Below are 27736 nucleotides of genomic sequence, written 5' to 3' on the forward strand. Positions count from 1 at the left end.
GACATCTCTCCTCTGGTGACCCCATCAAAATGGCGACATCATGATCTCCCTGTCAGTTTCCCTAAAGTACAGTCACAGGCGACAACACTGGCCCAGCAGCTATTCTGCCAAGTCATCTGTGTGATGGTGCGGGGCCTCGGGAGAGAGGACCACCAGCCCCTTCCCCTGTCCCTCACCCGCTGTCTCCAGGGGCCCTTTCAGGGGTGAAGCCCAGCCCCATCTCCCTCGCAGCTGCTAGTCTGTCCTCTTCCAAGAGGCCAGCGGCGCCCGCCACGGTTCACCCTAAACAGGGGTTTGTGCTCCTCAGGTCCGCCTCGGAACCCCTGCAACCCTCATTGAGAATGCCAGTGTTTAACAGCGAGTCGTCTCCATAGCAACCGACAGGGTGTCACAGATACAGGATTATGACTTCACGGCGTGGGGATTCCGGAGAAGGGGGTGGGGCGGCACCCCTCCTCGCCCCCCTGCCCCCCCGGCAAGCCCCGCTCCTCACCCAAGCCGCGGGGGAGGAGCCCTCTTCCTTCCCGCCCGGCCCCGGCCCCCAGCCGGACCCCTCCCGCTCAGCTGCTACAGCGGGCACCAAGAGGGCAATGGGTTTCCGTCGCGCTCCCCAGCCTCGCGGGGGGCAGACGACGGCGGGCGGGGCGCGCAGAGTACACTCGACCCCCGGTGGCCGGGAGCGATCACGCGCACGCCGCGCGGGTCCGGGCCCGGGGGCGGGGGCGGAGGCGGGGCGCGCGGTCCCCGCCAGGGCCCAAGTCCCACCTTCGGGGGCGGTGCCTGGCCCGGGGAGTGTCAGGAAGAGGAAGAGCGCGGCCGGCGGCGCTGCGCTGCGAGCAGGGGCCCGGTCAAGGCGAGTGCCGTGTGGGCCACCATGGCCACGGACGAGCTGGCCACCAAGCTGAGCCGGCGGCTGCAGATGGAGGGCGAGGGCGGCGGCGAGACCCCGGAGCAACCCGGGCTGAACGGGGCGGCGGCGGCGGCGGCGGGGGCGCCCGACGAGGCGGCCGAGGCGCTGGGCAGCGCGGACTGCGAGCTGAGCGCCAAGCTGCTGCGGCGCGCCGACCTCAACCAGGGCATCGGCGAGCCCCAGTCGCCCAGCCGCCGCGTCTTCAACCCCTACACCGAGTTCAAGGAGTTCTCCAGGAAGCAGATCAAGGACATGGAGAAGATGTTCAAGCAGTGAGTGCCCGCGCGACCCGGCCCCCCGCCCGCTCCACTACCCGGTATCGGGCCCCGAACCCCCCGATCCCCGGATCCCGCGCCGACCCAGGACCCCAGCAGTCAGCCAAGCTTCCCCGAACCCAGACGCACCGGGGTTAGGGACCCCGCGGCCCCTTCCAGATCGAGACCCGGCATCCCACCACGCACGTTAGTCTGGGGGACCCCCGGGCCCTGGCACGCGGCGGTGACTCATATTTGTGCTGCCTCCGGTACACCATAGACGCGCCCACAGAGTTGGGGACCCCGAACCTCCTTCCAGATAATCGCCAGGCCCCGCGAGCCCCACCCCCACTACCACACGTGTGGGTCCCGGGCCCCCCACCCTGTTAGTGGCGCTTCTTCACCAACCCACAAGGCACACACCGAGGCTGAGGACCCAGCGGCCTTCCTTCCCCCATCCCAGCTGCTCGCGTTCCCCACCCCCACCCCAACACACGCTGGCCAAAGACACCCACCCCAGTGACCCCGGACACCACATGCCAACCACATTCCTTTCCTTAAGGTCTTTTCATTTCCTCTCCTGATCTCACGTCTCCCTCAAGGTGGGTTCTGGGCAGGGATTCCCCCAACTTCCTCTCCAGTTATTTAGCATCTACCAGCAAACTGGGGGCGAAGACTTGCCCTTCCCATCTCCACCCACTCATTAAAAAGGACCCAAATCCTTCACTCACAAGTGGTCTCCCTAGGAAGGGACCCCTCGGCCCCGTTCCCCCTCTGCAGGCGTGTAAACCTCACTCCAGTCGTCCCTGTGGGCCGAGTCCCCTCTGGGCTTGGAAGGCCTCCCTCCTCCTCCTGCCCGCCCCACCCCCCTGCACCCAGCAGCTTGCAGTCACTGCTCACCTGCTTCTGTCACAAGGCCCCCATCTCTCCTCCCCACTCCATATATCCCCTTCCCTCCCCACAGGAACCCCCAATGTCCCACACCCACCCTAGTCAAAAGGGGCCCCTTCCTATGTGACTTGCCCTGTTACCCCCATACCTACCCTTTATTCCATCAGATTCCACGTGCTGTGCCCTCACCAGGGTAGATGGGCACCCCCAGGCCTGTGGACTCATCCCCCCGTCCCCCCACAAAAACAGTCTTAATGTCTCTGTGGAGGGGCTAGAGAGAGAGGGCCCAGCTCCCTCCGGCCCGTCCCTGGGTCCCACTCTGTTGGGTCTAAGATGCACAGCCACTCTCTCCCAACCATGTGTGTGCCCAGGGGGTGGGGAAGGTGCCAGTGCCCCTCCCTTTGGTACCTGTCCCCACCTCCTGTTCCCTGTCCCCCTGCCCCTGGCTCCTGGAGAGGGAACAGCCTCTGTTCCACGATCTGGGTGCTGCTCGGGAGTGGTTCTGGAAGGGGATAGAATTGGCTTGAGGCTGAGTCTTGGGGGTGAGCCAGGAGGTCTAGCCCACCCGGCACAGGCAGCCCAAGGCCGAGGGAGCAATGCAGCAAGGCCGGCTCCCCCTTGGCTGGGCAGGAGGTGGGGGCAGACCTCACCATATGCAGCTGTCAGTGCCCAGACATCAAGCCGGAAGCCCAGGAAGGGGCGTTTTGCAACCGCACAGTTTGAGAAAGGCTCTCCCCTGCTCAGGACAGCTTGCAGCAGCTTCTGCATTTGGCCCCAAGGCAGGGGGAAGGATTTCTGGTTCCCAGTTGGGGGTGACTGAGGAGTCCCATACTTTCCCAAGGTCCTTCTGGGGGAACATCAAGTCCTTGACCCCCGGCCCCTCTGAACCTCTGAGAAAATCCCAGGGCGCCACCTCCTCGACTCCAGGCTATTTGGTTGGAGTTCTTCTAAAGTTTCTTCCCAGCCAAAGACTGGCGAGATTGGGAGAGCAGGATTTCCAGGCTTCCTGAAAGAGTAGCTTGAACACTCCCGGGGCGGGCAGATGCAGGGGTGGGTATGGATCCGTGTCTGTCACTGCCCCCATCGGGGAGTGCAGAGCTGATTCAGACACCGCAGAGATCCCTGTGCTGATAGTGCTGAGGCACTCACCAGGTCCTTGAAACAGCCCCGTGACACAGAGCTCTTTGGCACCTTTGTGCAGACAAGGAGTCTTAAATAACTTGCCACGACCACACAGCTAGAAAATGATAGAGCCTGGATTCAAACCCAGGTCTGTGACTCCAAATCCTGGGTTCTTCTCCTTCTGGGTTTCCCATCACAGACATCTGCTTTCATGTTGGAAAACCTCCAGCACCTGCTTCTATGTTCCTGGCGGATTGTCCACTCATGTCCCCACCTCCAGCCACAGTCTCTGTTTTCCCCCAGAGCCTTCCTTCTCCTGGGCTTCCATAGCTTCCCTGCCCACTGGCCACCAAAACAAAGGTGGGGCTGTTGTGGGAGAACCCAGACACTTCAGATGAGCGGGACTTGGGAGGCTGCAGTATGGTTGGAAGCGGCATGCGGCTGAGGGAACAGTCGGCAAGCTTCATCTGCACAGCAAACTCACTTTTTTTTTACATAGGCTGTTTCTGGTTTGATGAGAGGTACCCTGAGGGAGACTGAGGGCACCTGGACCCCTCCAAGCTACCTCTTGGCGCCAGCACTGCTTGCCAGGTTTTTGGGAGGGCTGATGGGGCAGGCAGGGGCCAGGAAGCTGAACCTCTAGGGAAGCAAGTGCCGCCCGTCAGGGCCCGGGTGAGGGTGGAAAGCTGCAGATTGTGTATTCAAGGAAACAAGGCTTCACTGTGCCAACCGAGCCCAACCCTGCCGCCAACAGACGGACTCTCGTGGAAGACAAAACCCCTGTTCTGCTTCCGCTGTCCGAGTGGGGCTGCAGCCTCCTGGGTCCAAGCAGGGTCCCCGGATCATAGCCAGGGCATCAGAGCCAGGGCTCTGGGGAGAGCAGAGGGCAGGGAGGAGGGGAGCCTGCCCTCCTGGGAAGCCAGTCACCAGAGCAGAAGGCAGGAGACCATGAGGTCAGCAGGAGAATGGGAGCTAGCCTTTCCTTCGGGGCCGGGAGCAAGAAAGCTGGGCCTCCGTCCTAGTCTGCATGTCCTCCCTGGGCCTCAGTCTTACCCACCTGTAAAAGGGGCAGGCTATCCCTGATGACCCCCAAAGGTCCTTCAGCCCTGACCTGCGTATGTCTGAGGGGTCCTGAGTGCTTCTGGATGTTGGAACTGCCTTCCAGGGCCTTCTGGTCCACCCATCTATGTTGATTCAGCAGGTGCTTCCCAAGGCTGGAGATTGATGGGGAAGAGAGGGGACAGGGGGAAGGTAGACTCTCAGCCATCACTGGTCTCACACCTAGAGTCATTCACTTCCCCCTGAGAGAGACCTGAAGGGTTGACTCCAGCCCCTCCCCCGTTTTACAGAAGAGGGAACCAAGACCCAGAAAGGTGTGGTGGTGACTTGCTCGTGGTTACAGAGAGTTTTTCAGTGAGGCTGAAACCTTGTATGGTGAGGAGAGTGGTCCCAGTGTCTCAGGGTGGGGCTCAGAGGACATGAGACATTTAGAGTTCTGGCCCAGTGCCAGGCACGAGGAGGCCCTGCGTCTCCCTGGCCCCGGCAGCCAGGACTCCCCGTCCCCCTCCCCGTGCGGCCTCAGGCTATGTCCAGCACCTCTGATCTCCCAGCTGCTGCCTCCCTCTCTTTGCTCCTCCAGGGCTGGCTCTGGAACCCTCCTGTCAGAGAGGCAAATAGAATGGCCCTGGAGAGCCTTGGGGGTGCTGACAACAGCCTAGGGGGTGCTTTGGAGGGTTTTGTAAGTCGAGACCTGCCGGAAAGGTATGCAGCCGTGTAATTCTGAACCTGCTGTGGAATCTGAGGACGATGCCCTAGATCCCTGTCTCCTGCCTAGCCCGGCCTTGCAGGCCCTGTCCCCACCCTCGTCCCCAGCCACTTCATCTCAGGATACCTTGCATCAGAGAGGTAGGCTTTCCTTTCCTTCTGGCCAACTCTTCCCTGCACAAGCTCTGAAAGCATCCCACCCTCCTGCCCACCCTCCACCTCCAGGGACACACCTCTCCCAGGAGCCCTTCCTGGACACAGTCGGCAGGGCCTCTGGAGTCTGCAGCCCTGGGTTTGAATCCAGCTGTGGGCCCTGGAGCCCTTCTGAGCTTCTGTTCCTCACCCAGGAACAGGGAGGACAGGGGGCCCACCTCACAGGATTGGGTACGGTGCTTAACCCAGTGCTTGGCACAGAGCAAGTCGTTACTAAATGACTGTCACCGCCATCCCCAGCTCAGCATACACCCTCTCCTGGGCCCCCTCACAGGGCCCTGGCATTGGTCATTGCGGCTGGCTCAGAGCCAGCTCCACAACACCCACTGGCTGCCTCCACTTAACCACCAGTGGAGCTTCCGGCCTGCCAGGTTGTTGACAACCCTTTGCTCTGGGCCCTAGTGACAGGACCCAAGGTTAGAGCCCTCCTTCTCTCCTGCTGAACAGCCACTCTGATTGACAGCTACATATGGCTTTGATAAATAACGAAAAGAGAGAAATGAATTCATTATCACCTAGTTACAGGAAAGGCAGGTGGCACAAAAAAGGGGAGAGCGAACAACAGCTCTGGAGGGTGCACAACAGGGATTCCCGTCTGCCACCACCCAGCTGGGTTGCTCCAGGCAGACAACTCAGCTTCTCTGAGCCTTGGTTTCCCCAGGGGCTTAAGAACCTACCTGGTAAAGTTCTGAGGATTAGGTATAAAAAAGCTCAGGGTCTTTGTTAAGAGCCCATCATGGTGTCTGGGCTGTTTGCATGATAGATGATGTTTTTGAAAAATGCAAGTTTCACGCATGTGATCATTCTTCCAACAGATATGTTATTAAGTTTTTGTGCTACAAGATCCAGAGAATTAAATGAATCAAGTTCCTGCCCTCAGGAGGCTTACAGTCTTATATAGAACAAACGTGTAGAGATTTAGGGGTAGAGAGGATGCACCCACAGGGCTATCAATGGAAGGTTTCCTTCTTTATTTCTGCCATGAGGACCAAAAGCTCTCACGCATCACACCATGCTGATGTTCTCTTTGCAGCCAGCCCCTGCCTCTGTGCCCCCTCCTTGTTAAACAGAGCCACTAGTTCTAGCCATTCCTGGAGGAGCCTATGTGTATTATTTAGAGAATGGAATTGAATTCTCACACCAGCATAATGAGATTGATACTGTCTTTGTTTTCCTTTTTTTTTTTTGAGATGGAGTCTCACTCTGCCACCAAGGCTGAAGTACCGTGGCGTGATCTTGGCTCACTGCAGCCTCCGCCTCCTGGGTTCAAGTGATTCTCCTGCTTCAGCCTCTAAGCAGCTGGGACTACAGGCACACACCACCACACCTGGCTAATTTTTTTATTTTTGAGTAGAGATGGGGTTTCACCGTGTTGGCCAGGCTGGTCTCGAACTCCTGACCTCAAGTGATCTGCCTGCCTCAGCCTCCCAAAGTGCTGGGATTACAGACGTGAGCCACTGCTCCCAGGCTGGTACTTTCATTTTTATCCCATTTGACAGATGAGGAGACTGAGGCTCAAGGCAATTGTCACTTGTCTAAGATTATATGAACTGACAGTGACGGGATTAGAACTGGATCCTCCTGCAACGAGCCCCTGGAGGCCAAGTGAAGCTGTGTTTGTGGGTGGGGCTTGGGGGAGCCTCCCAGAGCCTTAGAGAGGTGGAGAGGTGGGGTATTTCACCTGCAGCTTAGGGTCAGTGGGTGGGGAGAATGCCCTGCACCCCTGGGGAGGGAGAATTTCCCGGCCTCGGCCCTTACTCCGTTCCTCCCACTTCCCCTCTACATCAGTGTCTGAGTCACCTCTCCTTCCCCCACACCCCCAACCCAGGACTTTTGGTTCCTCTTTGGTCCACCCTTCCTGCCTTCTCTTCTTTGGCCTCCTTGCTCTCCTCCACGCCCCCTGGGTCCAAGGCCTGGGTGGCTTGGACTGGCTTCCACTGTGAGAGTCTAGGCTCTAGGACAGCAGGCCTTGCTGCCTCAGGGGATGTCGGAGGTCCTTTCTACAAGGCCAGCCCCGCCAGCAGAGGCAGTCACTTGGCAGCCTCTGCAGGGAAGGTCTGCACACCCTGGAGCAGCTGAGTTCCCCTGACTGCCAGGCAGCCTTCTCCTTGGCTGACTTCCGCTTTTCAAGGACAGCAGAGAAGCAGGGGTCAGTGCCAGAAAGGTGTGGCCAGACGGGAACCGGGCCACCTGGGGAGTCCTGAGCCATCAGATGCTTCAAACCAGGCGCTTTGCCTCCCATTCGGTCCTTTCTTATCCTGCAACATTGTCCTCACCCATTTCACAGTTAAGGAGACTAGGCTTTCAGAAGGGTTACGTGATTTGTCCAAAGTCACACAGCTAGTGAGGGGCAGAAGCAGAATTTGAACCTGGGCCTCCCCTGGTTCCCAAGTCCTCTGAACCCTTACAGTTGCCCAAACACCAGCATCAACACCGCCCTGGAGTATGTTAGAAATGCAGACGCGCAGGTTCCACCCCAGATGTACCAGACTGTAATCTGTGTTTTTTTTGAGACAGGGTCTTGCTCTGTCACCCAGATGGAATGCAGTGATACGATCATAGCTCACTGCAGCCTCAACTTCACGGGCTTAAGTGATCCTCCCACCTCAGCCTCCTGAGTAGCTGGGACTCTAGGCACACGCCACCACATCTGGCTAATTTTTTTTATTTTTGCAGAGATGGGGGTCTCATTATGTTGCTCAGACTGGTCTCAAACTCCTGGCTCCAAGCCACCCTCCCACCTCATCCTCCCAAAGTGCAGGGATTACAGGCATGAGCCACCACGCCCGGCCCATAATCTGCACTGTAACCAGCTTCACCAGGTGTGCCCACTGACGTTTAAGAAGCGCTAAGCCGCGGCTCAGGCCCCCGCACAGCCGTCTCCCCACCGCTTCCTGAGGTTGACTTAAGGTTATCCTTAGGCAGGTGACTTTGTCTGTCTGAGCTGTAAGAGAATAAGATGAATGGAGTAAAGATTGAGTTACGTTATAAACACTGGGTTATATTAATATTAGGCATTCAGTAAATATTCTTTATCATCACTATCATAACAATAATGATTATGAAGAGCAAGAAGTGAAAGGGGGCGGCTGGCAGGGAGTGCCGCAGGTGCGGTGAGATGTTGCTGAACTCCAGGTTAGATGCCCTTGAGCCCTGACAGCCCCCCCAGCAAATTTCGTGGTGTCTCCCTCTTTATCCTCCATGGGGGAGCCCCGAGTGCCACATTTGTGTGCTCTCTATCTATCTCTCCGTCTCTCTCTCTCTCTCTTTCTCCCTACCCCATACCCCGCTTAGCTGACCCAGGGCAACAGATCAAGTGTGAGATTCCCAGATGGGACTAGAGGAAGTGGCGAGCGCTGGGCTTTCCCCGTATGAGTCAGGCGGTCTGGGGGTGGGGACGTGCAGGAACTGGGGAAGCCAGGGGGGCCTGAGGGCTCCTGAGCCCATACCCAACACCCACCCCGTCCAGTTGTCTGTCTTCCTGGGACCCGCATGCCCAGAGGGGCCATCAGCAAAGCCTGGGATGGGAGTCAGGAGAGACAGAGTTGGGGTCCCCTGTGCTCCCACCTTCCCAAGTGCAGTGGCTGCGATGACTCTGCTTCCTTCTGCCATCAGAATGTGCAGCGCAGCTCGGGGGACCTACATGAGGAGCAACTTTCTTTCTTTCTTTTTTTTTTTTTTGAGACAGAGTCTTGCTCTGTCACCCAAGCTAGAGTACAGTGGCATAATCTTGGCTCCCTCCAGCCTCCACTTCCCGGGTTCAAGCGATTCTCCTGCCTCAGCCTCCCTAGTAGCTGGGATTACAGGCCTGCACTACCACACCCAGCTAATTCTTGTATTCTTAGTAGAGACAGAGTTTCACCATGTTGGTCAGGCTGGTCTCGAACTCCTGGCCTCAAGTGATCCGCCCACCTCAGCCCCCAAAGTGCTGAGATTACAGGCATGAGCCACTGCACCTGGCCGAGGAGCAACTTTCTAATAGTTCCAAAGCCAAGATGGGCACCCTTAGACAAGCAATGAGCTTCCTGCCCTCAGAGGTATTCAAGGCACTAAACAAAGAACTACATCAGGAATCTGATTTTCAGGAAGGACTGAATAAGATGGCCTCCAATATCCCTTCCAACCCTGAAGTTCACTGCTGTGTACCCATTGGCATCAGGGCATAGCATAGTCGTTAAGAGTGCATGTGTTTGATCAGGCCTGGTTCAGAGCCCATCGACACCCGTGTCACCTATGACCTGGGCCAAGTGGCTTCCCCTCTGAGCTTCATCTCCTTGTGGGTTAAATAGGAATGTTCGTGCCGCTTCATGGACTTCTTGTGAGAATCTGATGCGAAACACCTGGCATCGCGCCTGGCACATAGCAAGCGCCCAGCAGAGCAGCCAGGAATGATGATAGGTTATGACGTGTGGCTCGCCTGTGCGCAAGGCTGGGACGTCTGCACTATGCATGGTTGACGCCTCCACTGCCTACCCCTGTGACCCCCTAGTTATCAGAACTGGGAGAGAGGCAGGGGCAGGGAAGCAACCAGCTGGGGACCATGCTTACCCCAAAGGGGAAGGGTTGTCCTGCGGGGTAACCCGTTGCTCTGCTTTCAAGAGGGGGATGGGTGGGGATTTCGTTCCCAGCATCCAGGGCGCAGCTAGCTGCTGAGCCCTTCCTGGCAAGAACAATTCAGGGGGAGGCAGATAGGAATGCAGGCACAGTGCCAGGCCCCACAGCCTCCCTCCGGTGCTGGAGAAAAGTGCTGAGTTCCCAGGCTGGGTGCTTTCTGCCAGTCCTGCCGAATGGCATTGGCCTTCCCAAACAGGCACCACGCTTGGCTCTCAGTCCAGCCTCTGCTGGCCCTTCAAGCTTGAGAATGTGGGACCCTCCATGGGACCAGGAAAAAGAAAGGGGGCCAGGGAGGAGAAGAGCTTCCAGCTGTTGGAATCCTGCAGTCTGCAGGCTGTGTGACCCTGGGTTGGTCACTGCCCACTCTGGGCCCCAGTTTCCCTATGTAATGGAAAACAGGTAGACCAGGCTGTCTGGGTGGATCTTGCGGGCCGACCTCTTTTTCTGGATGCTCTAAGCCACCTGCAACCTCAGTTCCAGCTCAGGGAGAAGGGCTGGTGGGTGAGAGGCCCCCTAGCCTGGGAGATGCCTGTTTCCAGCCATCGTGGAACCTCGTTCTCTCCTGTGCTGCCAGTTGTCCCCCACCCCCCGCACACACACACACCGGCACCGTGAGAGTGTTCCCTCCAACACCAAGGGAAGGTTCCTCGCTCCCTGAGTCTCCTCTCTCCCTGTTCAAGGGCTCTGTCCAGCGGCCGTCTGTCTTCCCACCTCCCAGAGATGCTGGGGCTTTTCGTCAGGCCTAGTAGGGGAGAAGTGAGGCCTTCAGAGGAGGGCTTATGCTGGAGGGATCCCCTGGGTCGTCATATCCACCCCTGCCTCCAGGCCAAGCCACCACAAGCCCTGCCTCCCAGCCTTGTACCACCAATCAGAACTGGAGCCTGCGGCAGAGGCCAGTGTATTTTTTAACATTATTTCTAATATCATCACCCTTTTTATATTGTATGTGTGAAGTATATGATGTGTATATGTGACACACACAAACTTCTCAATGTAACAACTACTATTATGATGATGATAAAATTAATAGGTTTTAAGGACGCGCTATGAGCCAGGCATTTTATATCTGTAATCTTGTTTTCATTTTCTCTTTTTTGTTTGTTTTTTTTAAAACAAGGTCTCACTCTGTTGCCCAGGCTAAAGAGCAGTAGCTTGATCAGGGCTCACCGCAGCCTTAACCTCCAGGGCTAAAGTGATCCTCCCACCACAGCCTACCTAGTAGCTGAGACCAGAGGCATACACTACCATGCCCAGCTATTTATTTATTTATTTGAGACAGTGTCTCACTTTGTCGCGCGGGCTGGAGTGCAGTGGCACAATCTCAGCTCACTGCAACCTCTACCTCCTGGGTTCAAGCAATTCTCGTGCCTCAGCCTCCCGAGTAGCTGGAATTACAGGTGCACGCCAACATGCCTGGCTAATTTTTATATTTTCAGTAGAGACAGGGTTTTACCATGTTGGTCAAGCTGGCTTTGAACTCCTGACCTCGTGATCTGCCGGCCTCAGCCTCCCAAAGTGCTGGGATTACAGGCGTGAGCCACCATGCCTGACCCTTTATTTTTTTTATTGAGATGTGGTCTGCCTATCTTGCCCAAGCTGGTCTCAAACTCCTGGGCTCTAGTGATCCTCCCACCTCAGTCTCCCAAAGTGCTGGCATTATAGGCATAAGCCACCGCGTCCAGCCTCATTTACTCTTTAATAATCTTAAAGGTAGATGTTAGGAATAATAATAACTGGTTTTTAGTATCATAGTAGGCGTGTATAAAGTGCTTCCTGTGGACCAGGCTCTGTGCTAAGAGTCTGCCTGTATCGTCTCTTTTAATCCTTGCCTCCATCCTGAGATGAGTTCTTTGATCTCCATGATGTAGATGAGGAAACTGAGGTCTGTGGGGTTAGGTGACTTGACCAGGGTTACTCTGCCAGCAGGTGGCAGAGCTGGGGTTTGGACCCAGGTCAGTCTCAGCACAGTTGACGTAACCACAAACCCTCAAGGCCATCTTCAATCAGGTTGACCCTGGAACCTGGCTGATCCCCTGCACTAGACCACATCAGAGCCCAGGGCACCGGGCAGATGGCCACTCTCCAGGAGTCTCTTGGGAATGGCCTCCTCCACGGCTACCTCTGGGGGCTTCACCTCCCACCCCAGCACCTGGCCTCTCACAGCCCCAGTCACCTCCTCTTGGTGATGGACTCTTTGGCACCACAAGCAGCCCCTATATTGTCCCCCTGGGGGCCCGAGCCTGCCCTGGATGGAGCCCAGCCCCAGTAATTGATTGGCCCTTGATTGATAGAGGCGGCCGTTCAAATCGTGGTTTGAGCTGCGGCCCAGCCAGGCCTGGGAGCTGCCAAAGACAGAGGGATCCACAGCCCACGTTTCCATCCAAGTTTGGACACTTTATCTGCACTTCCTCTGAAACTGAGCTGCCCCTGGCTGCAGAAGAAACCCATGCACTTGAGCAATAAATAAAACTGGGGCTCAGGGAGAGGCACGTGGGACCCAGGGGCTGGGACGTGAACCCCTGACCTGCTGGTTAGGGGGCTGGTGGCCTCACCGATAACAGCCCTCCTGACCTAATCCGGACCTGGAGGATTGCTGAGCACAGGGGTTGTAAAGAAAAAACGTTGCGCCGTCAGGAGTTTAGTGGAGGTGATTCAATCTTGTTTTAGTGGCGGCGACTCCCATTTATGCAGCTAGCTCTGTGTGCTGGGAGCTGTGCTGAGTGCTTGACAGGGGTGGGCTCAGTCATTCCTCACAGTGGCCCATGAGAGAGGCCCCCTTGCAGCAGGGTTCTCAGCCTCAGCACCAGTGGCACTTGGGGCCAGGTCATTCCTTTTTTTTTTTTTTTTTTTTTTTTGAGACGGAGTCTCGCTTTGTCACCCAGGCTGGAGTGCAGTGGCACAATCTCAGCTCACTGCAACCTCCTCTCCTGTGTTTAAGTGATTCTCCTGCCTCAGCCTCCCAAGTAGCAGGGATTGCAGGTGCTTGCCACCATGCCCAGCTAATTTGTGTATTTTTAATACAGACGGGGTTTCACCATGTTGGCCCGGATGGTCTTGATCTCCTGACCTCATGATCTGCCCGCCTCAGCCTCCCAAAGTGCTGGGATCACAGGCGTGAGCCACCGCGCCCGGCCGGCCAGGTCATTCTTTGTGGTGGGGCCACCCTGTGCGCTATGGAGCTTCCCTGGCCTCCACCCCCCAGATGCCACAGGCACCCCCCGCCCCAGGTATGACAACCAAAAACATCTCTAGATATTGCCAGATGTCCCCTGGGGGGCACATGCACCCCAGCTTAAGAGATGCTGCATTTTGTGGCTGAGGAGCCCAGGCAGTTTCTCTCCAGAGCCCGATTGTCATCGCTGACCTTCCTGGGAGCCCAGGGTCAGAAAGCGGCAGGGGCTTTCCTTTCGTGGGGGGCACTGAGGAGGGGAGTCCTCGTGACTTGGCTCAGGAAAGACTGAGTCCCTCACCAGGTGCCCCTGCACAGCGCCGTGGTCATGTGGCACCTGCCCAGCCCTCCACCAGGCAGCAAACAAAGTCCAGAGGTGACAGGAAGGACCTCTGCTGTGTCCCCCAGAGCCCCTCCAGCTCCAGGTAGAGGCTGCACTGCAGCAGCTTTGGCCTGCCTGACCCTCTGAGTCCCCCACCCTCTACTGCCACAGAGGTGGCCACTGCCCACAGGGGCCGCTGGCCCATCCACCTCCACCCCAGTCCTCACCCATCAGTGGGACAGAAGGCCCCAGGACCCTGTGTTCCCTCCAGGAATCCCAAGACCCATCTTTTCTGTGCTGTGTCACTTCCAACCACTGACTCACTGGCTGGTGAACTATTTATACCCCTCGCACAAATGCTCCCCTCGCGCTCCAGGCAGCCGTCTGTGCTCTGCAGCGGCCCCAGGACACGTTGGGGAGGGGCTGGGTACAGAGCAAATGTGCAAGTTTATGAGTCCAGTGGACGTAGTCTGGAAGCCCAGCTCCCTCCTTACTGCTGTGTGACTGTGGGTGGGTCACTTAACCTCTCTGAGCCTTGGTTGTAAACTAAGGTTATTAGGAGGATTAAGTAAAGTAAGCAGTTCCCTGCATAAAGACAGATTTCAGTACCTGGTTGCTATTAGGTGTTTAAAGTACACCTAACTAGAGAAGGCAAAGGGAGCTGGGAAGAAGGTGCACACATGAGACATCTTCATGCAAAAGCTCAAGCGCCCAGGACATAGGGTTCTGGGACACAGGCCCCTGTGTTGCGCTGCTGTCACCAGCACTGTCACCCAGCCAGCTCAAGGCCTTGGGGACTGCATAAGACTTCTTTAGGTGTAGAAAAAAACATTTTGACTGGGCAAAGATGATGCACGATCATCCCAGCGCTCCAGGAGGCTGAGTGGGAGGATTGCTTGAGCCCAGGAGTTCGAGACTAGCCTGAACAACATACTGACACCGCATCTCTACAAAAATATTACACAAATTGGCCAGGCATGGTAGCATGCACCTGCAGTCCCAGCTACTTGGAAGGCTGAGGTGGGAGGATCGCTTGAGACCAGGAGGTAGAGGCTGCAGTAAGCTATGATCGTGCCTCGGCAACAGAGCAACACCCGTCTCAAAAAAAAAGAAAGAAAAAGAAAAAAAGAAAAGCCCATTTTACCAACTCAAGGATCACTCTCCCCAGCCCCCATCTTGTCTTCCTCCCATGCTGTTCCCAGAGACCGGCAGGGCAGGTGTTTGGTTGGTAAGAGAGCCCAGCTGGGCAAACAGTGCCTCGCCCTCTTTCACCAGGCTGTGTGCTCCAGCAACCAGTGGTGCCTTCCCAGCCAGGGAACAGGCAGAGAGGCCACCTAGACTCGTACTACACAGAAGCCGGTCAAGAGGGACTTGCCTCCAACCCCATCCCTGTCTCTGCCAGGTTGTGATGGTAGAAAAAAGAGAACCTGAGTGTGCAAGGTGGAGGGGAGGCATCTCTATCGCCCGATGCTTGTTCCTGGCTTCCCCATCGCCCCGCCAGTCTCCGCCACTCCCTGCAGGCACTGCGCCACACTTCCCTGAACACACCCAGGCCGCCTCCTGCCACCTGGCCCTGCCCCCTGTCCCCCTCCTGCTCTGTGCCCTCCACAAAGGCAGAGACCCTGCCTTAGGTACCCCTTCATTTATTCACGTCTTATTTCTTCATTACACATTTCTGAGCACCTACTGTATGCTTTTTAACCTCCTTCCCAGTACCTAGGGTAAGCTGGTGGAGAGGGGGGCATGAAATAGACCCCCCAGTACAGAGGGTGCTGAGGAAGAAGAGTCATTTATCACATGGAAAGAGGGCACCTTCCACACCCACGCCACATCCCCCATTCCAGTGCTTCTCAACAGGGAATGCTTTTTCTCCCCTGGGGACATTTGACAATATCTGGGAGACATTTTTCGCTGTCACAACTCAGGAGGGATGCTACTAGAAACCTCCCACAATGCACAGGACAGCCCCTACGGCAAGGATTTACTCTGTCCAGATTGTTTAAGGTCTGAGGTTGAGAAACCATGCCCTTGCCTGCAAGGTTCTACCATCTAGCGTGGGGGTCAGATGTCCCCCAAGTGGAGATTACATGGAGATTCCAGTAAGCCCACTGGTCATGGAGGTGCTGAGTGCTCAGCTCAGAGCCTGATCCATCCTGCCTTGGTATTGAGAATTCAGTACCATTGGCTGGGCACAGTGGCTTACTCCTGTCATCCCAGTACTGTGGGAGGCCAAGGTGGGTGGATCACTTGAAGTCAGGAGTTCAAGACCAGCCCGGCCAGCATGGTGAAACCCTGAATCTGCTAAAAATACAAAAGTTAGCTGTGTGGTGGTGCACGCCTGTAGTCCCAGCTACTCGAGAGGCTGAGGCAGGAGAATCGCTTGAACTGGGGAGTTGGAGATTGCAATGCGCCGAGATTGAGCCACCGCTCTCCAGCCTGGAAAACAACAAGACTCTGTCTCCAAAAAAAAAAAAAAAAAGAGAATTCCTTCTCACTGTCTGGGCCATCACAGTCAGCACACGGAAGCTGTCATTTCAGCTTCCTTGTGCCTCAGGCTTGTCCAGAAGTTAGTGCTATTCTACGTGCAGGAGGCTGCCAGGCCCTGTCGTGAGTTCCCTGTCATCAGAGGTAACCAAGCAGGAGCTGAGCCACATATGGGTCGTCTGCCTGGACTGAGGTCCCTTCCGGCAGTGACGGGATGATATGTTTGGTGGGAGATGCCCTCTAGTCCCCCAGTCTCCTTGCACTCAAGCCTGCAGCCTCTCTGACTGAGCCAGTGCCAAGATGTCCTCTCTTTTTGCGTCTGCAGGTATGATGCCGGGCGGGACGGCTTCATCGACCTGATGGAGCTAAAGCTCATGATGGAGAAACTTGGGGCCCCTCAGACCCACCTGGGCCTGAAAAACATGATCAAGGAGGTGGATGAGGACTTTGACAGCAAGCTGAGCTTCCGGGAGGTAAGCCCGACCAGGGGCTTCACCTGAGGACCTGGTGGCCCGGGAGAGACCAACCCACACCCTCTGTCAATGAATGAACGGCATCGCTATTGAACAGCAGCTCTGAGCAGCTGCTGCTTGGCCGAGTGAGGCTTCAGAGGGCCTGTTAGAGCGGGCACCAGAGAGGGTTGTGAGGTCCTTTCAGGGAGGAAGAGGAGAGAGGGACATCCCCTCCTTCACATAGGGAGCTTGTGTTGAGCGATTTCTGTATGCTTGACACTGTGCAGGCTCTGGGGTAGAGAAAGGCCCTGTGCTGGAAGGTTCCTTCCTGGAAGTGTAGAGGGGGAGACACCACAGAGGGAAATCAGAGCTGTGACGCCGAGGAAGAGGGCCACAGCACTGGGCGACTTCATGTCCAGGATCTCACTCCGAGACAGGAGCTGGGGCAAGCCTGTTTCTCAGGGAAGGAAATGGAGGCTCCAAGCCAGACAGCAATGATACTGGACCCCAGGCAGCACAGGGTTAGGTGTGGGGACTCGAGGCCCAAGTGGGGCCCAGGAGGTCTGGCAGGAAGCATGAAGGATGCAGGGAAGGAGAGAGGTGGCAGGGGCAGGTGAGGGAGTGTGAGTGGCTGGGAGGGAGGTGTGGGCAGTGCAGGGTAACAGCTTAGAAGTTAGAGAGCAGGGTTCGAATCCCTCCGATACTTTTAGGCGCTGAAACTTTGGGCATGTGTTTTACTGTCTGGGAGGCTCCCTCATTCTGTCATGACACCTTCAGGACTCAATACATGGAACACAGAGTAGGTTCACGGGGGAACAGTGGGAGACAGAGGTAAGAGGTAGGCTGAGGCCGTGTCGTCGGGAGCTGGCGTGGGCGGGGCAGGGCTGCAGAATCCCAGCATCCTGGGTGGGTACATGAGTCACTGTCCATCGTACAGATGGGCAGAGGCCCAGTGAGGGGGAGCACAGGAGCACCAAGGGGCAAGACCCAGCTCACTGCCCCCCAGTCCTTCTCTGCAGGGGAGGCCTGAGGCTGGGGCCTGGGTATGGCCAGGGACTCCGGCTCCCCTCCCTCCCTCCCTTCCTGACACCGCACGCGTCTCTCTTCCCACTGCAGTTCCTCCTGATCTTCCGCAAGGCAGCGGCCGGGGAGCTTCAGGAGGACAGCGGGCTGTGCGTGCTGGCCCGCCTCTCCGAGATCGACGTCTCCAGTGAGGGCGTCAAGGGGGCCAAGAGCTTCTTTGAGGCCAAGGTGAGGAGCCCGAGGGGTGCCCTGACCCACACTCCAGGACAAGGGGACCCTGGGTCGGCCTGAAGTTAATACGTCCTCTTTCCGTCCCTGCTGAGGCTGCAGAGATGGGAGTTGACTCCCTGCCAGGCTGGGCCAGGCCCACACGCTCTGTCTTCTGTCCCCTCCCACTCCTGGCTGAGATCCTTGGCAGCCACCAGAGGATGGGTGAGGGACATGTACTCTTCAGAATGGGACAGGGACTACCTTGAGGTGCCCCGGTCCTGGCACACTGAGCCGCTAACCCAGAGGACTGGGTCTTAGGAGGGAAGGGCCCAGGAGAACACAGCACTGGTTCTCCAGGGTCCCCGGCAGACACCTGCCCTACCAGCTCCAGCCTGGGAGGAAGCCTGGGGGCTCAGAGACCACCTGCATGCACAATACCCTCCTCTTTTAGCAAGTTCTCAGATGGAAGGGACACCTGTGGTTTGGTGGCTCCTGGGTCCTGCCCACCCAGGGCTCCAGCTCTCCCGCCTTGTTTCTCTCTTTCCTTGCTAAGCCAAGGACGTTCCTTCCAGAGACTGCCTCCCACCTCCCTCTGGGCTTCCGAGCATCGGTGGAACTTTTCAGGGTTCATCAGTGGCACTGGGTGGGCCCCTGGGCTCCCCGGACAGGAAGCAGAGGATCAGGATGGCAGCGGCTTAAGTGACGCCCTTCGAGCACCCTTGCTCTGCAGCAGCCACAGAATATACGTTCTCTCTTTCAATCCTCTCGACAACTCCATAAGATCAGAGTTATTGGGTGGCAGGTTCTAGTGAGGAAACTGAGGCTGAGGAAGGAGAATGAAGCGCCTGGCCCAGGGCCAGAGCTGGTGCGGTCAAGCTGTTTGTGTTGCTGGGTAGGACTCAGCAGAAGCCTGAGCCAGAAGGGACCCCAGGAAAAGCAGCCATAAGTCTGGGCACAGTGGCGCACGCCTGTAATCCCAGCACTTTGGGAGGCTGAGGTGGGTGGATCACCTGAGGTCAGGAGTTCAAGACCAGCCACATGGCCAACATGGTGAAACCCCATCTCTACTAAAAATACAAAAATTAGCCGGGCATGGTGGAGTGCGCCTATAAACCCAGCTACTCAAGAGGCTGAGGCAGGAGAATCACTTGAACCTGGAAGGTGGAGGTTGCAGTGAGCCGAGATTACGCCGTTGCACTCCAGCCTGGGCGACAGAGCGAGACTCTGTCTCAAAAAAATTTAAAAAGGAAAAGCAGCTGTAGCATGGAGACTCCCCCAATATACACCATCCAGCCCTGACCCCTCACCCCCATGCCCCCACAGGTCCAGGCCATCAACGTGTCCAGCCGCTTCGAGGAGGAGATCAAGGCGGAGCAGGAGGAACGGAAGAAGCAGGCGGAGGAGATGAAGCAGCGGAAAGCGGCCTTCAAGGAGCTGCAGTCCACGTTTAAGTAGCGGGGGCTGCACCAACCACCCTGCTCCGGCCCCAGCGCGGTGGGCGAGGGTGGCGTATGGGAGGCTGAGCCTGAATCCTTGCCTCTGTCTGATGGGACCACTACTAAAAACCTAAAAATGTCTGTGAATGGAGCAAGTTCAGGGGTCTCACGGAGATGGCCCGGCCCCTCCCCACTCCCTTCTGCTCTTTGCGAGGCCGCGACACCGGCTCCCTGCCTGGCCCAGCCCTCCCTGGCAATCCCTGGGCTGTCTTGCACCCCTGACTGCCCCGCTACCTGCTCCAGCACTGCCCCTGGCCCAGCTCCTGGCACTAGGTCCCTCCGGGCCCCATGTGCCTGCCTTCCACCATCCCCGTCCCCCCGACCTGGGAACCCCTGCCCTCCTCCAACAGACCGCACCGCCCCCGGGGCCCCCTGCCAGCCCCTTCCCAGACTGGGAGACAGCAGAAGAGATAGAATCAGGGCTACCCCCACAGAGTGGGACCCAAGGGGCTTATTGGAGGCACAAGGGGACCCCTCCCCAGGGGCTCTTCCTCCGCCTCTGCCTCTTCCATCTACTGAAATGGGAGAGGGCGTGGGGAGCTTCTGTTCTGGTGAAGGGACCTAGGCCCCCAGCACCCCATGCTGACTTGGAGACCCCTAGATCTCTGGGGCCAGCCAGGCAGCGTGTGGGGGCAGCTGTGCCAATCTACCTCACATGCCCACCCCCTGCCGGGCATGCTGTGGGATCCTGGGCAGGGAAGGCTCTGGGGGTCGGAGACACCGCTCCTTAGCACCCACGCAGAGGGTCCCAGGGGGCTCTGGAGAGAGTGGGGTGGGAGGAAGACTTGGCGCCTTCCTAGGGAAGGAAACGAGCGCTTCATCTTGATTCTCTGAGAAGCGTCTGAGAAGTGCTTTAAGTGTGTTTGCATGCGCCAGGCGGTGGGCAGCGGGGCCCTGTCCAGCCCTCTCCTGCCATCCTTCCCCAAGTGATGTCCACCACCTTGTCACCAGCGACCTGCCTGTCATGCCCACCCCCTGAGGAAGCATGGGGACCCGGACAGGCCGTGGTCAGGCCCACGCCACCGGCCCGGTTCGGCCACAGCTTCCCACGTGCTTGCTGACATACGTGTGCCTGTGTGTGGTGTCTGTTGCTGTGTCGTGAAACTGTGACCATCACTCAGTCCAAACAAGTCAGTGGCCCTCAAGGCCACAGTTATGCAACTTTCAGTGTGTGTCATAACGGCGTCACTGCTTTTTAAACTCGATAACTCTTTATTTTAGTAAAATGTCCCAGGAGTCCTCGAAGCTACGCGGACTTGCAGAGGTTTTATTTTTTGGCCTTAGAATCTGCGGAAATTAGGAGGCACCGAGCCCAGCGCAGCAGCCTCGGCCCCGGATTGCGTTTGCCTTAGCGGATATGTTTATACAGATGAATATAAAATGCTTTTTTTTTTCCTTTGGGCTTTTTGCTTTTTTTTTTCCCCTCCTTCTCACCTTCCCTTCCCCCCCCGCCCCACCCCCCGCAAAAAAAAAGCTACTTCTTCATTCCGTGGTACGATTATTTTTTTTAACTAAAAGAAGATAAAATTCTATATTCTTATGTGTGTATGGTTCTTGATGCTGAGTGGGCAGGGAAATGACAAGGTCACTGGGTGTGGGGACAGCGGTGTCAGAGCCTGGGAGGAGAGGGGACCCGCCCGTGGAGGAGGTTGGTGTTGGATGCGCAGACGCTGTCACCAGGCACCAGTCTAGGCACTTTGTGTCTATTAACTCATTTGAATCCTTGCAACCAGCCCATGCAAGGGGTGATATTTTTACTGCTCTTTTGCAGATAAGAACAGGGAGGCGGCTGGGCGCAGTGACTCACACCTGTAATCCCAGCTCTTTGGGAGGCCAAGGCGGGTGGATCACCTGAGGTCAGGAGTTCAAGACCAGCCTGGCCAACATGGTGGAGCCCCATCTCCACCAAAAATACAAAAATTAGCCAGGCGTGGTGGCACATGCCTGTAATCCCAGCTACTCAGGAGGCTGAGGCCGGAGAATTGCTTGAACCCGGGAGGCAGAGGTTGCAGTCAGCCAAGATCGCACCACTGCACTCCAGCCTGGTTGACAAACAGATTTATCTCAAAAACAAAACAAAATAAAACAGGGAGGCCTGGAACGTCTCTCAGAGACACACAGGCGAGTGGGGCAGCATGAGGCAGGGCCCAGGCTGTGGAGGTCACAGCTCGCAAACCTGCCAGGTGAGCAGAGAGGAGGGTCTGCCCCTCTCCACAAGGCCACACGGTGGCCAGCAGTGGCATTAGGCCCTGGGAATTATAGCTTGTGCACCCCAGAGACCCCCAAGCACCCCTGCCAGGAAGACACCCAACGTCTTCCACAGGCTGGAAAAACCCAGGGGTGATGGGGCGGACACCAGCACCTCTCTGTGTGTGACTTTAGACAGATCAGGTCCCCTCTGGGTCTCAGTCTCCCCATCTGTTCCATGCGAGGGTGGGCAAGGGTCTGGGGTCTTCCCAGGCAGGGCGTGGGAGCTGGAGTTTGGATTAGGCTGGGCATTGTTGCCCCCAGGTGGCCAGGGGTGGTACTACAGCAGCCGGGATGCCTGGGGAAGGCAGTGTCCTCCCCACGTGCTAGCCAGGGTCTGAGACTGTACGCCACCACCAACTTGGGACTTTCAGTTCCACACTGCCTTTCAAAATGCCTTCCCCAAGGGAGGAACATCTGCATCCCTGACATCCTGCTGGAAAGGGCTTCAGGAACAAGGGACAGGGACGCTGAAAGAATGCACGGTGGCTCACCTGTAATCCCAGCACTTTGGGAGGCCGAGGTGGAAGGATCATTTGAAGCCAGGAATTCAAGACCAGTCTGGGCAACACAGTGAGACCTGATCTCTACAAAATATAATAACAAATCATACTGAAAAGGAAGCACCTTACGGTTATGGCCATGGGCCTCGAGTCTTTGGATCGTGAGAGACCAGTGCCAGCTGTCCCATGCCAGGGCCCTCCACCAAGGGTCTCAGCCTGTCAGGAGCCCCCAGCCTTGACCTGCACAAGACCCCAATTCCCAGCCCTGGCAGTGAAAGGAAGTTGAGGCGGAAAGGGACCTGGAGTGATCCCAGCACCCAGANCTCCGGTGGTCCACTGAACTGCCAGCTGGAGAACGGTTCCTGGGAGGTGTTTGGCATTGTCAGCTTTGGCTCCTCGCAGGGCTGCAACACCCGCAAGAAGCCGGTAGTCTACACCCGGGTGTCCGCCTACATAGACTGGATCAACAAGGTGGGTGCCGCCTCCACAGCTGTCCCTGCACCTGTCAGTCCCTCCCCCTCACTCGCCCACCCCCTCACTCATTCATGCATTTATTCATTCATTTATTCACTCATTCCTGCCCTTATTCACTCATTCCTGCCCTTATTCACTCATTCATGCATTTAGTCACTCACTCATTTATGCATTTATTCACTCATTCATGCGTTTATTCACTTATTCATGCATTTATTCACTCATTCAGCATTTATTCACTCATTCACACATTTATTCATTTATTCACTGATTCATTCACTCATTCATGCATTTATTCACTCATTCATGCATTTAGTCACTCATTCATTTGCTCATTCAGTGATTCATTCATGCACTTATTCACACATTCACTCTCTCATTCAAGAAATATTGGTTGAGTGCTTCCAGTAGCAGGCCTTAAGTTGGGTCCCAATAAGGAAAACAGTCATCGACTCCTCCATCCATCCATCCACTGCCTTCATCAAGCACTTATGTCCCCATCCAGGCCCCACACCAGTATCCCCCAAAACCTGACCCTCTGAGGCTATGGCCCAGCAGAGGAGAGGGATGGTGTGGATGGCCATTATCATCTTGAGAGTAGGGGAACAGAGGGTCACCCTGGGCTGGGGGCTTCCCCACTGGGGACAGGGTGTGTTCCAAGACCCCTTTGCACAATAACCTGAAATGCTGAGGGGCTCAGACCCCTTGGACAGGGATAAGGCGGGCATGTGAAGGCTGGGAGCCGCCGGCCATGCCCCCATGGACCTGCCCTCCGGGCAGAGCCTTGTGCTGCCCCGGAAGGTGGCACAGCCCTGAGTCCCTCACACTGTTCTCTGCTCCTCCAGAAAATGCAGCTGTGACCTGTTGCTGGGAGCGGCGACAGGGAGTCCCTGCAAGAGCAATAAACTTCCTTCTCCCGGGGCCGCCTGGATCCTTGATTTGCGCGGCCTCTAACTGTTGCTTCCCAGTTCTCTGGTGCTGCCCCTTTCCACACTATGCAGCCAAAGAGAGACCCCACCCAGCCAGTTTCCCCCACTCTGCATTAGACAGGTGGGGAAACGGAGGCCCGGAGAGAGGACCAAGGAAGGAGCCTCCTGGGGCATTAATGGCAGGCAGGGGGCTGGGGGCGGAGAGCCCAGGGAGTCTTGTGTGAAGCCGGAGGGGATGGGAGTTAAGGACACATCAGACACCTTCCCCACTCCATCTCACAAGCTGTGAACAGGTGAGACGCTGATGAAATCACTCACTTCTCTGATCCTACCTCCACCGAGGTGCCTGGCAGGTCCTCACGGCCCCCAGCTGCAGGCGGAAGACAGGGTCTCCCCAAGAGCAGCCTCCCCCAGGCCAGAGAGAACAAGCCACAGGAGGATGGCCAAAGCTCAGGGACAGCCACTCCTGGGGAAGGGGCTCCCTAGCCGGGACCCCCCCAACCCACCCCGCAGCACAGACCCCACAGCTGTTGTTGGCAGGGGCTCTCTGCTTTGAGACGTGTTTAGTGAGCCGTCCCTGTGTCCAGCACTGTGCTGGGCATGATGAGGGTAAAGGAAGAGGAGGAGACCCCAGCATCACCCTCAGGAGACACACGTTTGAAGGCAATGGTTTCCACACAGAATCACAGTGGTCAGAGCTGGATATGCTTTCATTGCATTAGACAGGTGGGGAAACTGAGGCCCAGAGAGAGGAAGGAGTTGGGACAGCTGGCAATGCCTGATCCAGCAGAAGAGAGTTCTCCCGAGGCTGACAAGAGGCCAAGAGGAGCCCGAGATGAAACAGACCCCGTGTCCAGGGAGGGACATGCCAGCAGGATCGGACCCTGATGATGGGGGTGGCCAGAGATGAGAGGGACCCAGTGTCCAGGGAGGGACATGCCAGGGGGATAGGGGCCTCTGGCCTGGCGTGCTCCTGGGAATGTCCTGTTCTGGGGAGGTGCCCCTAGCCCAGCCCCTGGACCCCTCGCTGGAGCTGCCTCAGACTGGCCCAAGAGTTCTCCCTTTTCTCCACCAGACTTTGTCCCCTGGGAGTGGGGACCATGGTGTGACTCCCGCACCCCAGTGATGCCAAGGCAAGTCTCAGGAAAGACTTGACTTACTCGACAAGAAGTGGGGGCTACAGGGAGCCCCGGACCACCCAGACCCGGGAATCCAGGATGGGGGTCCCCAGCTGTGCAGGAGACGGACCAGTAAATAGATCATTAAATTCCCTGGTATACATTTGAAAACAGAAATACAGACCAGAAGCATAGAAATGGGACACTTAAACCAGTGTCAGTTGGCAGGAGGAATTCATGATGGCTTCCTAGAGATAATGATGCCCAAGCTCGGTCTTAAAATTTGACCAGAAGGTACCCAAGTACAGAAGGTAGTCGTGTTTGCTTAATCCAGACTTCATTCCCGGCTATCCTCTTTTTTTTTTTTTTTTTTTTCTTTTTTGAGACAGAGTCTTGCTCTGATGCCCAGGCTGGAGTGCAGTGGCACCATCTCTGCTCACTGCAACCTCCACCTCCCAGGTTCAAGCGATTCTCCTGCCTAAGCCTCCCAAGTAGCTGGGATTACAGGCACACACCACCACGCCCAGCTAATTTTTTTTTATTTTTTTGTATTTTTAGAAGAGACAGGTTTCACCATGTTAGCCAGGATGGTCTCGATCTCCTGACCTCGTGATCCACCTGCCTCGGCCTCCCAAAGTGCTGGGATTACAGGTGTGAGCCACTATGCCCGGCCCCAGCTAAATTTTTTGTAATTTTTTAGTAGAGATGAGGTTTCACCATGTTGTCCAGGCTGGTCTCAAACTCAGGTGATCTGCCCGCCTTGGCCTCCCAAAGTACTGGGATTACAGGCGTGAGCCACCAGGCCCAGCCTCATTCCCAGCTGTCTTCTTTTGTGTATGTCTTTATATTGGGGGTTATAAATGCTAAATGCTTGCTGTCCTCATATCCCTTGTAGTTAGGGAGCTAATTACAAAGTTAATTAATATTGCAATGTTATTTAAGAAATGTTAAATAATATCTAACATTTATCAGGCACTTAGTATGTGCCAAGCACTATCCTATAGGTTTTACATTATCTCAATCCCCAAAAACAACCCTGTGAGGTAGGTTACTATTAACATCATGCCCATTTGACAGATGAGAAAATTGAGGCCAGAGAAGGTTAGTGACTTCCCAATGTTTAACTAGAAGGTGGTGGAGCCGGGATCCAGACTTTAGTGATCTAACGCCAGGGCCTGTGCTCCTGTCTACCATGCTCCGCTGCCCTGCAATGTAAAACATCCTCTGGGGAAAAAAAAAAAAAAATCTTTCCTGATAAGAAGGATCTGATATAGCTGATGCTGCCCCTTGCCTTCTTCCTGCCTTGAATATGGATGTGATGCCTGGAGCTGAGGCAGCCACCTTGTGGCCAAGAGAATTACAGAGATGTCAGCTTAGACCTCATCAAGCTATAGATCCGATGCCAGCCACCATTTTCCTCTGAATGTCTGGCTATGTGAAAAAAATACATCTGCACTTGTTTTAGCCCCTGAAGGTTTTCAGTTACTTGCTAATCAATTCACTAGGGAACAGAAGGGGTCACTTTCTAGCCGAGGGAAGAGCATGAGCAAAGCTATAGCGACTGGTTGAAAGAGAACTCCAGTGTTGCCAGAGCATAAAGTCAGGGGCAAGGGCAGAGTGACCAATTGTCCTGGTTTGCCTGGACTGAGTTTTCCAAGACACGGGTGTATCAATGCTACAACCGGAACAGTCCCAGGCAAACCAAGATGGTTGGTCACCCTGGCAGGGAGGAGCAAGCGACAAGACTGGAAAGGAAGCAAACGCCCTTATGGAAGGCCTTGTGCAGTGGTAGGGGCTGCTGGGACTTCATGCTGAGGGCAGAGGGAGCTGTGGAGGGCTTTTAGATAGCGAAGTGGCCACTATGGTCCGACGTGTACACTAAAGTGTCCATCAGACAGCTGTAGGGAGGGTGATTTGGAGCAGGCAAGAGTGGAGGCAGAGAGGCCAGTAAGGAGGCTCCTGTAGCAGTCTAGGCCAGAAATAATACAGCCTGGATGGAGGTGGTAATGAAAAGGAGAAAAGGGAGGTTTCAGTAATTATTTAAGAGGCACAACTAGCATAGAGCAGCAGGCCTCCAGCCCCACATCGACATAAACTTCCAGGAATCTGCTTAATTATCAAAACTATTATTTGTCAGGAGCCAGGCATGGTAGCATATACCTGTAGTCGCAGCTACTTGGAAGGCTGAGGCAGAAGGACTGCTTGAGCCCAGGAGTTCGAGACCAGCCTGAGCAACATCGCAAGACGCTGTCTCTACAAAAAATACAAAAATTAGCCAGCCGTGGTGGCATGTACCTGTGGTGGCAGCTACTTGGGAGGCTGAGACAGGAGGATCACTTGAGCCCAAGAGGTCAAGGCTGCAGTGAGCCGTGATCGTGCCACTGCACCCCAGCCTGGTCAACAGAGTGAGACCCTGTCTCAGAAAACAAGAAACAACAACAACAAAAATGACTATTTGTTAGCTAATACGTGGTGAAACACAACCCACAGTTCAATTTGTTCAACAAGACTGTAAAATTTGGCCAGGCGCGGTGGCTCACACCTGTAATCCTGGCACTTTGGGAGGCCGAGCTGGGGGTGGATCACCTGAGGTCAAGAGTTCAAGACCAGCCTGGCCAACATGTCAAAACCCTATCTCTACTAAAAATACAAAAAAATTAGCCAGGCGTGGTGGCAGGCGCCTATAATCCCAGCTACTCGGGAGGCAGGAGAATCGCTTGGACCTGGGGGGTGGAAGTTGCAGTGAGCCGAGATCGTGCTACTTCACTCCAGCCTGGGTAGGCAAAAGAGCGAAACTCTGTCTCCAAAAAAAAAAGGGGGGGTGTAAAATTCTCAGCTTTGGGGACAAGATCCACTATTATGCCCAAGAATCAATGCCTATATATGGTAAACAGAATAATGCTCCCTGCAAAAGATGTGTACACCCCAATCCCCAGAACCTGTGAACATGTTACCTTACTTGGCAAAAGAGATTTTTCAGATACGATTAAATTAAGGATCTTGCCATGGAGTGACCATCTTGGATTATCTGGGTGGGCTCTGTGTAATCAATAAGGGTCCTTAGAAGAGAGAGACAAGAGGGTCAGGGTCAGAGAGAGATTTGAAGATGCTATGCTGCTGGCTCTAAAGATAGAGGAAGGGGCCACAAACCAAGGAACACAGGTGGCCTCTGGAAGCTGGTAAAGGCCAGGAAATGGATTCTTCTCCAGACCTCCAGAAGGAAACAGTCCTGCCCATACCTGAACTTTAGCCCAGTGAGACAAACTGTGGACTTCTGACCTTCAGAACTACAAGATAATAAATGTGTGTGTTTTTAGTCACTAAGTTTGTGATGATTTGTTACAACAGCAATAGGAACCAAATTCACCATCCTTCCTCCCGTGTTAGAAGGCAAAATCAAAGCGCACTGTGGTGGGTATAGTGGGGATGGAGAGGAAGGGGTCAGGAAGGACTCCCTGGGATCTGGCTTGGGTAACAGTAGGGATTTGTGGACTTTGTCCAAGAAGTCACAAACTGGTGGCTGGAAGGGAGGGAAACTGGA

The 27736-nt window shown here is 55.7% G+C and overlaps 1 protein-coding gene across 3 annotated transcripts; it reads left to right on the forward strand.

The window, feature by feature from the left end:
• The first annotated feature begins 781 nt into the window (after window positions 1-781).
• Window positions 782-20464, forward strand: EFHD2 (EF-hand domain family member D2). Of its 3 annotated transcripts, XM_025367147.1 has the most exons (5): window positions 795-1182; window positions 16069-16216; window positions 17312-17446; window positions 18063-18174; window positions 18752-20464. In XM_025367147.1, exons 1-4 carry the CDS (start codon window positions 875-877, stop codon window positions 18129-18131), a joined length of 660 nt encoding a protein of 219 aa, XP_025222932.1. In that variant the 5' UTR covers window positions 795-874; the 3' UTR covers window positions 18132-18174; window positions 18752-20464. The 3 variants fall into 3 exon arrangements, with proteins under 3 accessions (XP_025222923.1, XP_025222932.1, XP_025222942.1); XM_025367138.1 differs by lacking the exon at window positions 18063-18174 and having other exon boundaries at window positions 782-1182; XM_025367157.1 differs by lacking the exons at window positions 17312-17446; window positions 18063-18174.
• The last annotated feature ends 7272 nt before the right edge of the window (window positions 20465-27736 follow it).

Source organism: Theropithecus gelada, chromosome 1, assembly GCF_003255815.1.
Source record: "Theropithecus gelada isolate Dixy chromosome 1, Tgel_1.0, whole genome shotgun sequence".
Lineage (NCBI taxonomy): Eukaryota > Metazoa > Chordata > Mammalia > Primates > Cercopithecidae > Theropithecus > Theropithecus gelada.